Source organism: Protopterus annectens, chromosome 5.part0 (assembly GCF_019279795.1).
Source record: "Protopterus annectens isolate FY-2018-M chromosome 5.part0, PAN1.0, whole genome shotgun sequence".
NCBI lineage: Eukaryota > Metazoa > Chordata > Ceratodontiformes > Protopteridae > Protopterus > Protopterus annectens.
The window spans coordinates 1,431,673,352-1,431,689,146 of NC_056735.1; the positions used below are offsets into that span (position 1 = coordinate 1,431,673,352).

At 38.8% G+C, this 15,795-nt stretch overlaps 1 protein-coding gene across 1 annotated transcript in view; it reads right to left on the reverse strand.

The window, feature by feature from the left end:
• Positions 1-15,795, reverse strand: part of TMTC4 (transmembrane O-mannosyltransferase targeting cadherins 4) — a 1,460,040-nt gene that overhangs the window by 430,411 nt on the left and 1,013,834 nt on the right. The window contains exon 12 of the mRNA XM_044071235.1: positions 10,035-10,114. Coding sequence (XP_043927170.1) covers positions 10,035-10,114 — 80 coding nt within the window. The remainder of the gene's footprint in view (positions 1-10,034; positions 10,115-15,795) is intronic.

Below are 15,795 nucleotides of genomic sequence, written 5' to 3' on the forward strand. Positions count from 1 at the left end.
CTACACTAATGTCATCCGCTAATAAAAATACCAATGATACTACCATGCAGTTCAATAACTACTTCATTTAAACACGTTTATCATTCGTAAAAGATACTTCCTCCTGTACTCACCCACTGCTACTCAGCTAAATGACCTAGCAACATACTTCTACATAAAACCTGTCACAACTTCATCAATCAAAAAGCATACCTACAATCTAAAAACACAATTCTAGGGGCAGATAACCTTCCAGGTGATTACATCAAAATGGCAGCAGACCCACTGGCCTGCCTAGTCTCTACACTTATTAACTGTTCCATTACAGACAGTCATGTCTCAACACTCTGGAAAAAGTCTTGCATCATACTTCTTCACAAAGGTGGAAATTAAACAGAATTCTCTAACCATAGACCTATCCTAACACTATACCCCTTATCAAAATTCCTACAGACACATATTCAAACAAAGTTCCTTGGCACCTCACTGCAACAACCTCCTCTTGCAGACCTAATATGGCTTTTGTCCAAGTTATAGCACCAAAACTGCCTTTTTACATTTCACCAACACAATCAATCATCACAGAAATGCAGGCCACATAGTCTCACCCATTGTCTTTGATTTACCCAAAACATCTGGCACCATCTCTCATCAGTGTTTCTCATCTAAACTACTAACTGAACTCTCCTCCCTAGGCCTCTCTCACCCTTTGCTACCATGGCCCAACAGCTGCCTTAGCAACAAACAGGCTATAAAATGGCAATACTTCTTCTCAACCTTCTTTCCAGTTCCCCAGGTGTCTCCCAAGACCTGAGTCTTGCTACCCTTTTGGACAGTACTTTTATAAACAAGATTCACTTGCTACCAAAAAAGCTACCATTGTGCAGCGCACCAATAACTCCATTGTCCTCTGCACTGCAACAAGTCTTACAAAACTCCAAATGATTAAAGTATCCTTTTCCTCTGTTGATTCCAGGGTAATCAATGCAAGCCTGCTCTTAAAACCCAAGAAAAGGAAATTTAACATTATTCATACCCAAACAATTATCTGTCCTGAAATACTTTTTTTAATATTACATCAGTCAGTAATTCATTCATCCATCCATCCACAATACCGTCCCCTTTTTGCACATGGGGTCAGCGTGTACTTCAAAAGTAGCAATCATCTAGAGCCCAAAATACTACAACCTACAAAAAAATGCTAGGTGTAGCTATAGATGTAAATCTGAAATTTTATCAGTATATACAGCAAGTCATCAAAAAACCTCTCCAAATATTGAATTCCTCTACCGGTTAAACCTGTAACTAACTAAAGCAACAAGAAAAAACATTGCCTAATCCTAACTCCTTCCCAAACTCTTGTATGCATCAGCCATTTTTTTATTTTTTTTTTTACAGATTTTCAAACCACACATCAAACAAAGTTAAGGGGCAAGCTTACAACAAAGGAGGAAAATTCCTTGCACATCTCTTATTTTAAAACAACAATTATTAAAACTACCATAGCATTGAATTTGCACAGCCAATAATTGTATCTACAACCCATTAACTACTCCTCCCTAAAAGCATCTTTCAGCACTATTCACTGAGCAGAGTTACAGTCCTGTGAAATTCTTCTTCTACTTACCACAAAGTCAAACAATGCTTCCGAAAATGCTCTCTGTTCCAATTATATTACCGCACTTTGGAACAAGTTACCACTTCCACTAAAACAAATAGACAAATGAAAAAGTTTAATTCAAACACAAATTAAAACAACACATGAAGAACTCCTGGTTGTGTCTACAAGGTCAATGTAGAACCTTCAAGACACCTGGCATACAGACACCTTAAGCACAAACCACAATCCACTTGCATAGCTGTATTATCTCACCTTCAATTCAGCACAAATTTCTCCTTTTTTCCTCCACTTTCCTGAAATTCTTACTTTCTCTTCTCATCTTACATCACCACCTCTTTCTACTTTCCCACTATTTCCTCCTAACTTCCTAGACTCTACCTCATTTTCTTCTACCTGTAAGATCAAGCTACAGTGCTATAATATTGGATGAACTGAAAAACATAGACTAATATCACATCTCCTCAGAAATCTATGTATTAGATCATTACTCTATGCTGCTTCTATTCATAATGTAGTGCTTCATTATAACGCTGCTTATTAGACCATTATTGTATGTTGTCTCAGTTTTTACTGTAGAGTATTCCTTAGAAATCTATGTATTAGAACATTAGCGTGTGCATTTTTTTCCAAGAATATTTTATTTTATTTTCACAATGTAAATACATTAATTTGACAGATAACAATTTCTGAGTTATTTGAGGCAGTAAACAACAAAACAAACATATAAAGGCATATACAAAGGTCAGAAAAACTCTAACAAATTTATATACACTATTTACAATACGTGCTACAAATAGGAAATACTTAATGGTAAGAGATTAATAAGTGATTTTACTTCAAGTAACGCAAGCAGATAATTATCTTAAATCTAAATTCCATTAGTCACATTCTATAGGTGACTATGATATATTTATTCGATTCCCTTTTTGTAATCCAATATTAAATCTGTTTCTCTCTTATTACTGTGTGCATTTTTATTCTCACCGTTAGGAGCTTTTCTCCTCAGACATCCCCTGAAATTGTCTTGCCCTGTTGGATTATACTGGTCAGCAAAAATAAAATAAATAAATAAATACAAAAATTAATGAATTAATTAATTTTGCTGACTTGCATAAGAGACAGAAAACTTTGTCTTGCAAGACATGATTGAAGAAAGTGCAGGCTATTAAGTCAGAAGCAGACCTGACCTTACCAAAACAGATGGCTGCATCTGCAACACATGAGATTACAGAAGAATTGTGTACTAATTTACACTTAGTTGACCAGATTATTTCCACTACGTCAATGGCTTCTTTTCAGGGGAGACCTGAGGTGGTATTTATACTGACAACGGGGAAACATGGCCAAAGCACCAGGGAACTTGTACTACTCTTTTGATCAGTGCTGTAAGATCTTTAAATCCATCTGAGCTACCACTAGCTCATGTAGATGGGACATCAGCTTACCATCTTATCCAAAGGATGGCACAGTCATGAGTGCAGCAGCCCCCTTACGCTGCACTGCAATGTCAGTACTGGAAAAAGTAATCCAACTACTAGGCATGGGAATAGAATCACAGCCTTCTGATCTTCCAGCATCAAAGGCAAGTGTACTCCCTATTGAATTACGGAGACTGTAACTGAATAAATGGATGCAAATAAGATGAAACCTGTCAAATAAATAAGAAAAACAAAATGTAAGTAAGAATGCACTAACAGAAATTTGTGATGAAATAAAAAAAGGCATGAGGTATGCAGGAAGTATGGTACATATGAAATTCAGGCCTCACATACTAGTTATGGCAGTAAAAATGAAAAGACCACCTATCCTGTGTTTAATCAGCTTTGCAGAAGCTGTGAGAGGAATGATTGTGATGATACGTAAAAGGAAAGACAGGTGTGTTAGAACAAGTTGCAGCTCTTAACAGAAACTTGAAACAATTAAAACAGCTGAAGTAGTAACCCATGAAAATGCATCAATGGCATGGTGACCAGAATTTTTTTGAAAAAAAATTTTAAATTATTCAATAAACAACTAGTATATTTAAACCAGAAAGAGGAGCTTTATGCAGTCTGAGTACACTTCTGAAGCAATGCAATCTGTTAACATGTTTGAGACACCAAGTAAAAAGAATGGGTCAAAGGTTTTAATGGGACTATACAGTAAGTGGTATAAGATCTTATTGAAAATTATAACACTTAAAGCAGCTAATTGCCTAACATTCTGGTCATGTATGTTGAGCCCTACAGAGAATAATATGTGCAATAAGTTGCAGTACAACACAAGCAGAAAGCAGATCAGTACAAACATATATGTCTATCTATAACACTATGTACGTATTAACATGAGAGACTGATGCATGCAAATGAGAAGCAGAGGTGTAACAATGGATACAGTAATTGATTCAAGTTAGTTATGGAATATTCCCTTTCTGGCTTTTACATTTATACTGTTGTCTGAAGTAACTGTTTGAGCTGGTGTCAGAATTTAGAGTAGATGGAAGTTTCTGTGAGATGTGGAAAGTACAGTTTTGTACCTACCATAAATGTAGATGTTCGAGGATCCACATTGCTGCCCATGAAATAAACTGCCCTGAGAAATACAGTCTCAAATAACACTGGAGGGCTTCAAGTTGAAACTGATGGAATATCTACAAGAAGAAAGTGCCTGCAGTGGTTTTCTTGACACTGGATAACTTGTTGTAGGCTTGTAGGCCTACTAAAACTGGAATATTAAGTACTACATATAGGTATTACTATACTAAGAGAACTCCATTCTGTAAAAAACATGAATATTGTACATACTTCCACATTGCTTGAAACATTATGAATATCACTGTTTCTTGCTACCCCTTTTCTGAGTTTACACTTGATATGCATTTTTGTTATATGGTGCATGATGTACTTTCACTATTGTTATTAATGTTTTTATTGTATTATATACTTTACTCCTCAAGATCCTTGCTCATGGTTAAAAGGGAATGACCAGCCCACTTACTTACCAAACTTCTTTAGATGAGATGTTAAACCGAAGGCCCATCTGCCTAAGCTGGTGGTAGCCCAGGTGGATGTTAAAGATTCCATGGCATTTATTGAAAAGAGTAGGGGATCTTTATTAACATTTACATTCATTTTATACCATATAAAAAATTCAAGTCAATTATTTACACACTCATTTTTAACATTCATACATAAAAGTATTTGGAAGTTGTCAACAGAAAACAAAGTGTAAATAAATAAAATAAAATGAGGACAGAGAGTCTCCCATAGTTTGGCTAAAACAACTGAAAAGCTGTGGTCACAGTTGTGCAGTTTGGCTGTGTGACTTTGCAGTGTGGGTCCTACTCTGGATTGGCTTCTAAGGTTATAGTTTAGGGTGATATGATGAGTCTTACAGCTAGTGGTGATGGGGTGTTTTAGTGAAGTAATTTTAAGAGCAAGTAGCAGGTTAAAGTCTTTGTCTCCCAAACATAAGGTACAGAGTTTGAGCCTGACCTCTGTCCAATTACTGTATGAAGTTTCCATGTTCTCCACATGTCTGAGTGGGGTTCCTTCCACCTTTCAAAAGCATGTTGGGTGTTTCCACCCAGTCCACAACAACCAATGACATGAGGACTGTCTGAATGCATAGGGGGTGAGCCAACAGAAATAAAGACTAGACTTCTGTCTGGCAGTATCTTGATGGTGGTCAACACAAGATTCACCAAGACAGTCACAACATCACACATAAAAGTGATCAACATGTAACTCAGGTAGATTTCTTCCTACTAACAAAAGGGCAATCAAAGAGTGCAAAGTCATCTCCAGTGAAACAGCCTGCCCACAACATAAATCAGCTGTGGCCATAATCACCTGCAAGGAGTGGTCAGAGATGGATTAAAGGTCAATAAACACTAGGCCGAACACCTAGAAATTGCTTGAAGTGAAAGAACAAGAGTTCAAAGAAATGATCAGAGCTCTAGCACTTCAGGAAGAAGAGGAAATAGGAAGGATTGAAGAGTCTGGCACTGTAAGTGTGAAAACAATAGAACGGATATACGGCTGAGTCCAGTATGGAAATAAGGCACATGAAGAAAGCAGGTGGTAGAATGCAGAAGTTGAGAAAATTATAAAAAAGGAGAAGCGTAGGAAAAAATGGGAGGCATAAATGACAGACAAGCTTAAGAAGCAATACCTGAAACAACAAATAGAGGCAAACAAAACAAAAATACGACCAACCAGTGTCCAAAAAATAGAACAGGATTTATTCAACTTCTCTAGCATCTCGGCACATCAACACCTTCAATGTAGTAAAAAGTTCAACACACAACCACACCTTTTATATAATACTATTAAACAGTCAACAAGAAGCAATACCTGCTGGCTAAAAAAAAAGCTAAGAGAACAAAGAATACGTTACTAGCACTCTACCCGTTTGTGGAAAGTGACAAAAATCAGATTGCAAGGCAAAAACAGAAAGATACAGAAGACAGTCACCAGACACCATGCATAAGGAGTGCAGGAACAATCTGTTCACCAGCCCACAGGAATCAAAGACAAATGGAGTACTTCTGGCAACTTCTGAATCAAGGCAACCCCACAGAAGCTGTACTACTGTCCATACACAGCCTACAGGAAAAGAGGAAGAAAATCTCACCTTATTAGAACAGCAGTAATGAAAATGAAGTAAGAGAAAGCAACAGGCTCAGATGAAGCCGCTGAAGTCAACATCAAGATGCTGGGTGAGAGAAATATCTCCTGAAGAAACAGTGATACTGAGAGACAGTTGTATCGGAGGTGACTAGTGAAAAAGCATTCTATACAAGTATACAAAAAGAGGATAACAGAAAGTAAAATACGAGATGATCCCTTCGGATTCAGGTCATCATGCAGCATAGCCAAACCAATGTCTGCAGTGAGACAGACAGTGGAGGTGAAAGAGTCCTGCTGGGCATATGACAAGGTCTCAAGAAAGCCGGGTTGGGCATTCCTGTGATGGTTTGAAGCTCCAGAAATATAGGTAGAATTAGTGCACGCTATGTACAATGTCCCACTGACACAAGTCAAACAGTTTACAGACCCACAGAAGGGTAACCAGTGGGAGTGGGTGTGCATTAGGGTTTTGCTCAGAGCCCACTGCTCAGCAAATGACAGGGTAAGGGAAGCCAAATCTTAAGACACAAAGGATGAAACTGAGTACAAGTCAGCTGTCTCTGCAGCAAATGGGGCAAATGAGAAGAATCTGAAAATTGAGATAAAAGGGAAAATAGTGGAAAATATTAACACCTTCAAGTATCTGGACAGGTAGTTGAGGAGAAAGCATGTCTGAAAAAGTGGCCACAGAAAGAAAGAGGGGCTGCAGGCAACTGGCACAGAGTGCTGGAGTAGTGTGTTACAGAAGAATGACAAAGAAACAGAATAGGTTGTACAAAACAGTGGTGCAACCGGGTTGTCTGTAAGTTACAAAAACCTGGGCAGAGAAGGCAGAGTGCTTGAGGAAGCTAGAGGAGATGTAGTGCTTGAAACTGGTGCTAGGATGCACAATGTGGGGGAGATGAAGAAATGATAACATCAGAGCAAAAGCCAACGTAGTTTCAGTTGCAGAGCCAATCAGAAAGAACAGATTACAGTAGTTTGGGCACATGTGCAGGAAAGCAAAAGACGATTTGGTGAGGAAGATTTGGGACAGATAGGAGGAAGGCAAGAGGAAACAAGGACAATCATACAAGAGATAGACATACTGCAGCAGAGAACACCTGTGACAGTCAAGCATGACAAGAAAGTAGGAGAGTGGCGCTGAATCGAGAGAGGTGGGGACAGCTGACATGACACCCTGACCACATGTAAAGAAAACGGTAAAAAGGGAGATGGTGGAGTCCAGAAGGAGGCAGGCTCTCCCAGTACTGGCAGCTATTTGGACTTTGATTGAGTAAAGCAATGATATTCACTCTATGCGGAGTTGGCAATGAAGCTCCACATTTTACTGCAGATGCTTTGAAGGGACATCGTGTTTTTGACCGAGATTTTTGCAGAAGTGGTAAGCCATATTCAAGTTATAAAAACAGAATCCTGCCCTGGCTGATGGAGAGAGAAACTGATACAGATATGTGCCCAGAATAGGAGGTCATTTATTTTAGTTCCGAGTTTTTATGTCCTTAAAAGTCAAGTGATTGTTCGAACAAGCTGTCCAGGTTGTGGTCATTTCTATATAGCTGTTGATTTAATCTGTAATCTGGAGAGTGGTAAGACATTTGGCTAGTCATGTGTTAGTTCCAAAGATCATTTTTTTTTTTTTTTTTTTGGTGGGAACTCATTTGTTTAGTTCAAGGAGGTGTGTTTGAAGTTGACCTTGTATATCATATCAAAGTCTGCTGGTCTAGGTCTGAATGCGACCATGTCATCTGCATACAGTAGTTGGGATATATGAAATGTTACCACGGTAGTATGGCGGTAGTGTTGTTACCTCACAGCAAGAGGTTCTCCCGTTCGATTCTCGGCTGGGCTTAGGAGTGCCTTCTGTGTGGAGTCTGCATGTCCTCCCCGCGGTTGGGTAGCGTTCGAAAGACATGCGTGCGTAAATGGGCGTGCTTTTGTTGAAGGTTGGGCGTCGAGCTGGCACCTCGGCGTTTCGTAAAAAAAATCTACTGCCAATCATTAGTGGACCGGAGTTCCGCTGTGGCGACCTCTTACCGGGAAAAGCCGAAAGACAAACAACAACAGAAGCAAGTATTCAGTCCTGGAGTACATCTAATCAAGTGGAGTCAGTCTCATATAGAGAAGGGTCCAGTTTTACTTTAAATGACCTGTTAGAAAGAAAGTCTTTGAACCAACAAGTAGTTTGTGGGTTGATGCAATGTGTGCTGCAAATTTTGAAACTTTGCTGGATTTTAAAGCCTTGACAGCTGCATGCCAGGAGCAATGGTAACTATACAACTTTTATTTTTGTTCAGTAATTAATGTTTTCTTTTACTCCTTAAAAGACATCCACTAATTAAATAAACTGTATTGAGGTCAATGAAACAAAAATACACCTTCATGCTTTAGATAAAAGTCCTCCTCATGATTAAATTGTTATAGAAAACTAACAACATTTAATCTAAGCATTTTGTCTAAATTGTCAGGCAAGATTATGCAATGGATGAAGCTTTGGCAGTCAGCATGTCAGATCCTAAAGACTTTCAGTCCTCGCAAATTAGTGTTCTCCATGGCACAACATAATTTGTCTTATTTGTACTGACTATATTAAAAGTTTTTTTTTTGTATATTCTAATACGTATTGTGGACTTTTCAGTGTTGTTTATCACTGCAATACAGAATGCTCCATGACAATATAAAAGTGACTCAGGAATCAGCCATGCAATTTAAGATTTGGAGCTCCAGTATGATACATTTGTATATACATATATGTTACTGAATGCACCCATGTCACATGATAGTTATCGTCATTCTGTAGTTTGTGCATTGATGGCTATGTTCTGTGACAGATTCATGAGTCAATGGTCTTCAAATAAGTATTGTATGGCATCCCAGGTCAGCATTAAACTGAGTCTAATGGGCTATAAAATAAACATTGAAGCCCAAGACATGTCATGACAGAATGAAACTAAATTTAATAATGTTCAGTCACATGGGATACAGCATCCCGTGGCATTACTAAATTAACTCTAATGTGGAACAAGATGAAGAGCATAGATGAATATGTCAGACCAGTACTAATATAATCACAATATTGCTCTGTCATGCGATGCAGAGTACCCCATAACATTACTAAAGTGAACGTAAAGTGCTACATAATCAGCAGGGCAGCCTAAACCATATCAATACTAACTGAAGTGCTACAAACCCAGTCACACAATTTAAGGCAGGCATGCCAGTAAGGAAGCGACACAAGTGCTGCACTTGGCACTAATACAGAAGGTCTAATCTTGGGGAAAATCAACTGCACAACCTAGGACATGTTGTCTATACTCAAGTCAGTACAATGCTGTTTAGTTGCTCAATGTACCACAAAATTAGATGTGCCACCTCTTGTCAGTACGGCACTGAATCTAGAGCTCTTCACCTGTGCAACGTACAGTGCAGCATTAGACTAAATCCAGTACAGAACACAGTTGCACAAACTAGGGAACCCCATGACAGTACAAATCTTGGTCATGGACAGAACTAAGCAGGGTTTTCATGGCAGTATTAAAGTAACCATAATGCATTAATTGCGATAATTCTACTCATGCAAACCAGAATAAAGGAGCACTGCCTAAGTTCCTACCTGGCAAATGAATTACACTTCAACATTTTAGTGTTCATACATTTTTAACCAGTAATAATGCAGTGCAGACCAACATTCAGTATTGAAAAAAAGTTGCTGCTCCTACTAAGGCTACTCATAAAATGCATAATATAATGGCATCACAAGGACTAATATTTGAAAGAGGAATGCATTTTATAACAATGAAAAAAATAAATCTGAAACAACATACCTAACTGCTTCTCTGTAATAATTGATTGCAGCAGTCTGATTGCCTTTATCAGCCAAATTTTTGCCAACATTGTAGTGCACCTAAATAAACAAATACAGTATTACAATGGCAAACACTATAACAGTGTTCAGTGTTGATAAATTTGTCTACATCTGAAAGTATTCTACCATGAAAATTAAAATGATGATACAGTTTTATGATATGTACATGAGCAAAGTCAAGCCTTATTTTCAGCAATGGCTAAACGGTTACAGCTGAAAAGTACAGTTATATTAGGAAGTTGCTATAACTGAAAATGTTTCAGAATATTTACTGATATTTTCTTCACTTCTGGGATTCCTACTTGTAGGAGCCTAATGGCCAACCTCATTTCACATCTTTACCTTCACCTTCTAGCTTTAGTTGACTGTCTCCCACTTTAATAATGGAATGTTAGTGGTGCTAGCCGGTGCTGTCTTCTGATCTTTCACGCCCCAGATAGACAATAAACTTTTCTAATCCTTAACAGCACAAGCTGTTTCTCCCCAGGGGAAATTATTCGCCCAAGAGGCTGCAGTCTGCCTTTCTATGTTCTACACAGGGCCACAGAAAGAAGGAAGCCTAGTGGGAAAATTAGAGAGAAGGTGGAAGCAACAAGATAAAGACTGTACTCACTCCAATCCCAGGATATCAAAGCAGGATAACATAGGGGATGGTAGGAAAGACTAAAGACTGCAACAGAGAACACACTTAAATGCCTACATTTATGTTAAGTTTCTTACACATGTACAATGCTCTATGCTGCAGTCAACACTTCTGGGTGGCTGGCCCTGACTGCACAATCAAAACAGCAGACCTTGGAGAACGGCTATAGTAAACTCTGTCCTGGCCCTAGATGCAGAGCACAAATTGCAATATCTGGAGAAGGTGTGGACAGAGGACCGGGCAGCTGCTTCCAAAGCTGATTTGAGTATTAGCCTTTCTGAGGAATATTGTCATAGTTATTGTGGTTCTTGTGGACTACATCTTTACATGGCTTGGCACAGGTTTTCAATGAAAGACGTTAACAGCATCCAATATAGTGGGCAAGCCAATTTTAGAGCATTTGCTTACTGACAGGTTTCTCCTCTCTACTATTCACGAAGAAAACAGTTGAAGCAATTTTCTGATTATTTTTTTAATGTCTAGACAGAATCTCACCTGTCCCTGCATGTACAAAGCATGGGAGGTTCACTGGTCCCCTCACTGAATGGGTTTGGAAAGAACACCGGAACATAAATAACCAGCTCCAAAGAAAAGGCTGTCATCACATTTTTGGCAAAAATGCAAGGTTGATATGCAGAATGATATTGTCCTTGTGGGAGATCAAAAATGGTTCTTTACACATCAAGACTTCCAGCTCAGACATTCCATCTATCAGAAGTCACAGCCACTAAAACAGTACCTTCTGGAAGAGATGATGCATCGGATGCTAAAGATGCAATTGTTAGTTTCTCCAATATACAGTTGACATTCTGTGTTGGAGAAATGTCACTTTGGGTAGTCTAAGGTGGGTAGTCCCTTTAGGAACTGCTTGTCAGGCAACAGAGAGCATATGGGAGACTTTAAGACCTGAGACAGCCGAGACAAGTACCTTCAAAGGGATGTAAGACAGTTCTGATTTTAAAGGTTTTACAGGTAGCTGACTAAGACAATATAGTTGAATTAGGGTCCTGGTCTCTAACATGGTATCAGAGGGTGAATCTTTTCCATATTGCCAGTTTTCTTTTGTTTGGTTTCTAGTTTTCATAATTATAAGCAGCACATCCTCCGAAAACATATCTGAGTGGGAAGAAGACTAAATAATCCATGTTATCAGGCTTAAGAGTTCTTTTCTTTTTTTTTTTTTGTTCACAGGACCAATCCATTAACTCTTGTTTCTGCATCTAACGGACTCATTCATTCTTCTATTAGCCTTCAACCCTCTGGCCCATTAATTCTCCAGCACAAGTAACAGATGAGTTTTATGGAGCTGGCCAGTTTGCAAGTCCTGTGGGCTGCTCTATCCCCACCTCTTCTGCAGCCTGCAAGCTCTATTACAGCTTGCATGCATGCTTTTGCACATGCACAATTTCTAGAACAAGTGAAACATCATACTGGGGATATACACCAGCTGAGTGTTGCCAATGTAGTGAGCCAAGCTGTGCTTTTTCCCTCAAGATGGGTAAGTTGGTGTTGGCCATTCACACCCATCCTCCTCTACTCAGTTCCTCGAACACCTGTGCTGTTAGCTGAACACACATCTGGGGGTCAACCTTAGAGTTATGAGGTTAAGGTGTAGCAGGACCCTTTTTTCTATGTTAATAGATCAAATATCTGCGCTAACAGTATTGACTCTATCCTTGCTAGGCTTAGCAAGATGAAGAACCAGTGTTTCCTGGACCAAAGGGGACTATTAGAAGGATTTTTAGCCTATCCTCCTTTATCCTTATTAATACCCTGGGTACTGGCGGGAAAGCTTAGAACAATATACCTGCCCTCGAACTGGAGAAGGCATCTATTTCCAAGGTCATGCAACCACTGTTCTGCAGCAAAGCTTCATGAGTTGCCTGTTTTCTAGGGAAGCCAAAGGGTCTCTTTTTGGAAAACCTCACTTTTAAGGCAGATCTAAGAACACATTTCTGACTAGCATCCAATCATGTGGCTCAGACATTGATCTGCTTATCCTGTCTGCTAAAACACTTATCTGTGATAGGGTGTCATGTATCACATCACTATGGTGTTATCTGTGAGGATATGTAGGGTCCCCATTATCCAAATCTGTTTCAAATGCTTTTAGTGTTGCAATCTAGCCATCATCTCTTTTACATTTATGTGTTTTTTTCCTTATGCCACTGTTGTTCCAAGTGTTCTGGCTCCTCAGATCCTCCACATGACCCCCCCCCCAAGCAATAACTGAGGAATCTGGGAGGACAAGGCTCCTCTAGGCAAGCTTGAAATGTGCAACTGGTTTAAAGTGCACCTAGCTTTTCCACCATGGGATCTCTTTTTGATACAGGGTCAATATGAGCATTATGACCTCCAGAAATTGTGACTGCTGAAACATTTGTTTCTGAGGTAGCACTGCAATTTCCCCATTTACATCCTTGCAAGAGGCACCATCAAAATACAAGATTCCATGTAGCCCAAATGCCAAGGAATTTGCTGGCTGTAGTGCAGCCCCCCCCCCCAAATCACAGTCTGGAGGAATGGGAAAGGAAGAGGATCTCTTCCTTGGGAGTGATGATGGTTTTTGCTGTTCTGTGTCCAGCAAGGCCCCTACGAACACTACTTTTCTTGCAGTGGGGTGGAAGGTTAAAAGAGAGGTATATCTGCTGGAAATATGCCAGGGTAAACGGCAGGGCCTTCTGACATTCTTTTACTGAGTCTGCCTGAACCAGGCAGGCATTTTGGCAAGGTTAAATGTGTATGATGACAATTTTTTAGCAAAAGAAAATTACTATTCTGTGAACACCCAAGTACATGAGACAAGCCAAAAGTCAATGACACAAACTGGTAGTGAACACCTCCTGCTTCAAATCTTAGAAACATTCTGTGCACCTTTAGATCCAAGGGGACAACAAAGGCTTGAGGGAGTAGAGAAGGCAGAGAGCTTTGTAGGGTAAGCATTTTAAACTTTGGGACTATTAAATATATATTTAGTATGAAAGGTCTAAAGTGGATCACCAGGCACCAGAAACAATCTTGAGTAGAACATTGGAAACACATACTAAGTCCAAGGTTGTGGCAGTTTAGAGTATTCTTTTTACTTTAAGGTACATAATCTCAGAGTTATAAAATGTTAAGTAAAAAGGGTGTGGGGAATGGGATGCAGGGAGAAATCCCCATGCAAAAACACTTTAATGGCAATATCGCCAAACTTCAACATCCATTGCATTTCCTTGCCAATGGCATTCTGTATTTTGTCACTACGACTAAGTGTCACACTTCTGAAGTCTGAAAGTTGATTTATCATCCTAGCAAATGCAGGCATGTACAACACACTAATAAAAAATGATCACTCACAATGGCAAAAAAGCCAATGTGACAAAAATCTGCATAACCAGGATGTAAAACTACATCATAAAAGCAGCAGTGTTCTAGATACTTGAAATCTAGGTAGAAGCACACTAGTGTTAAAAATGATTCTGGAAAAATGTCCTGCTAAGTAATCTTTCTTTCTTATCTTAAAGTTCTGACTATGTTTGTCTAAAGAAAGAAAGAAAGAAAATTAAAACAGAATTGACAAAAGCACAGTAACAAATGGGTGTGATGACAACAGGAATACATCAGGATGAGTTGTAAAAAACGAAAAAACGAGCAGTCACAAACCAATAAAACCAAATTCCAAGGTCAAAAACAGGTACAGGAACCAGCAGTAATGTTCAAACACTCTTCTTTATTCCAATAAAAACATAAGCCAGTATGGCCCTTCTCGTTTTTGGGCCGTACTGGCTTATGTTTTTATTGGAATAAAGAGGATGAGTTGTAACCAAGATTAAAATGACGAATTTTTAGGGACCTTTTAAAACCTGCCAGGGTAGGGGACTCCCGCACATACTGAAGGAGTTGTTTCTGGAGATGAAGTACCTGGCAGAAAAAGGATAAAGTTCCGATTGTCTCCAACATGCACCTTGTCTCCTCCAACTCCAAATAGCAGGAATGGAAAAGCCTGGGCGCACATATAAGGGACCAGATGTTTATTCAGACATGGGGGATCCAGCTGAATCTTAAAGATACAAGACTGACATAGGCATCTGTGCAGGGTATGCAGTTATTAACTAGTACTACCAGTACTAAGTAACTGGGCTGCAGGTTTCTGCCCTAGCTGTAATCAGTCTAGTTCAGTGTTAGAACACCCCAGTATACTTCTGGTACTTACAATAATATAAAATACAACTTTCTATTCTACTGCCAGTATGACTTCAAGAATAGTATAAATAGCCACAGAAATCTTACTGCTTATTTATCTTGTCACCAAAAAGATTGGACAGTGAAAGTTAAAGAAATGTTTTGCAGATTTTTCAATATCAAAAACCATAAACAGAAAAAAAACTCATTAAGTTTGGCTGGAGTATATTAACTTGGTCACTGACTTCTATGCCTATAGCAAAAGCACTGTGTGTATAATAAAAACAAATAATGTCACTGTGGAAGTAGTAGGTACCAGTGGAAGTCAACAATAGAAATGTAAAATAATTCAAGAAAATCCACAGGACCACCAAGGCAGACATGATATAAATCCAGAACTTTAATAAACAGTTAGTGCTTTCATGCCCTCCTGAGCACTTCTTCAGACCATACAACTGCAATAAAACAATACCTTTTAAATATATGCCTCAGTCTAAAAACACCTATCACATGATAACATCAATTAAAATCACTTAATGTCCACCCCTTCCAAAAAGGTATCTAACGTATCATAGCATAATAAACGTTTAAGATTGCATTTGTTTTTGAACATAAATCTAGGCCGTGGTCCTACAGCTTCACTGATTCTCTTCTATTAATAAAACGGGCCAATTTTTCTTAATAATATCACACATAATCCATGGTCACTAGTATAATGCACTGAGAAATTAACATGATCTTGTTTTTTATTTTGTTTTTTATTCTGCCTAGCTCTAATCCGAGGTGTCACAGAGTTATCATGTATAAAAGGTAGTGCAGTAGTATGCCTAAGCTGAGTGACCTCTGTTGCCATTTGGTTCACTTCTTTATATCTATATCCTCTATCTCTATAAAAACAAACGCAATCTTAAAT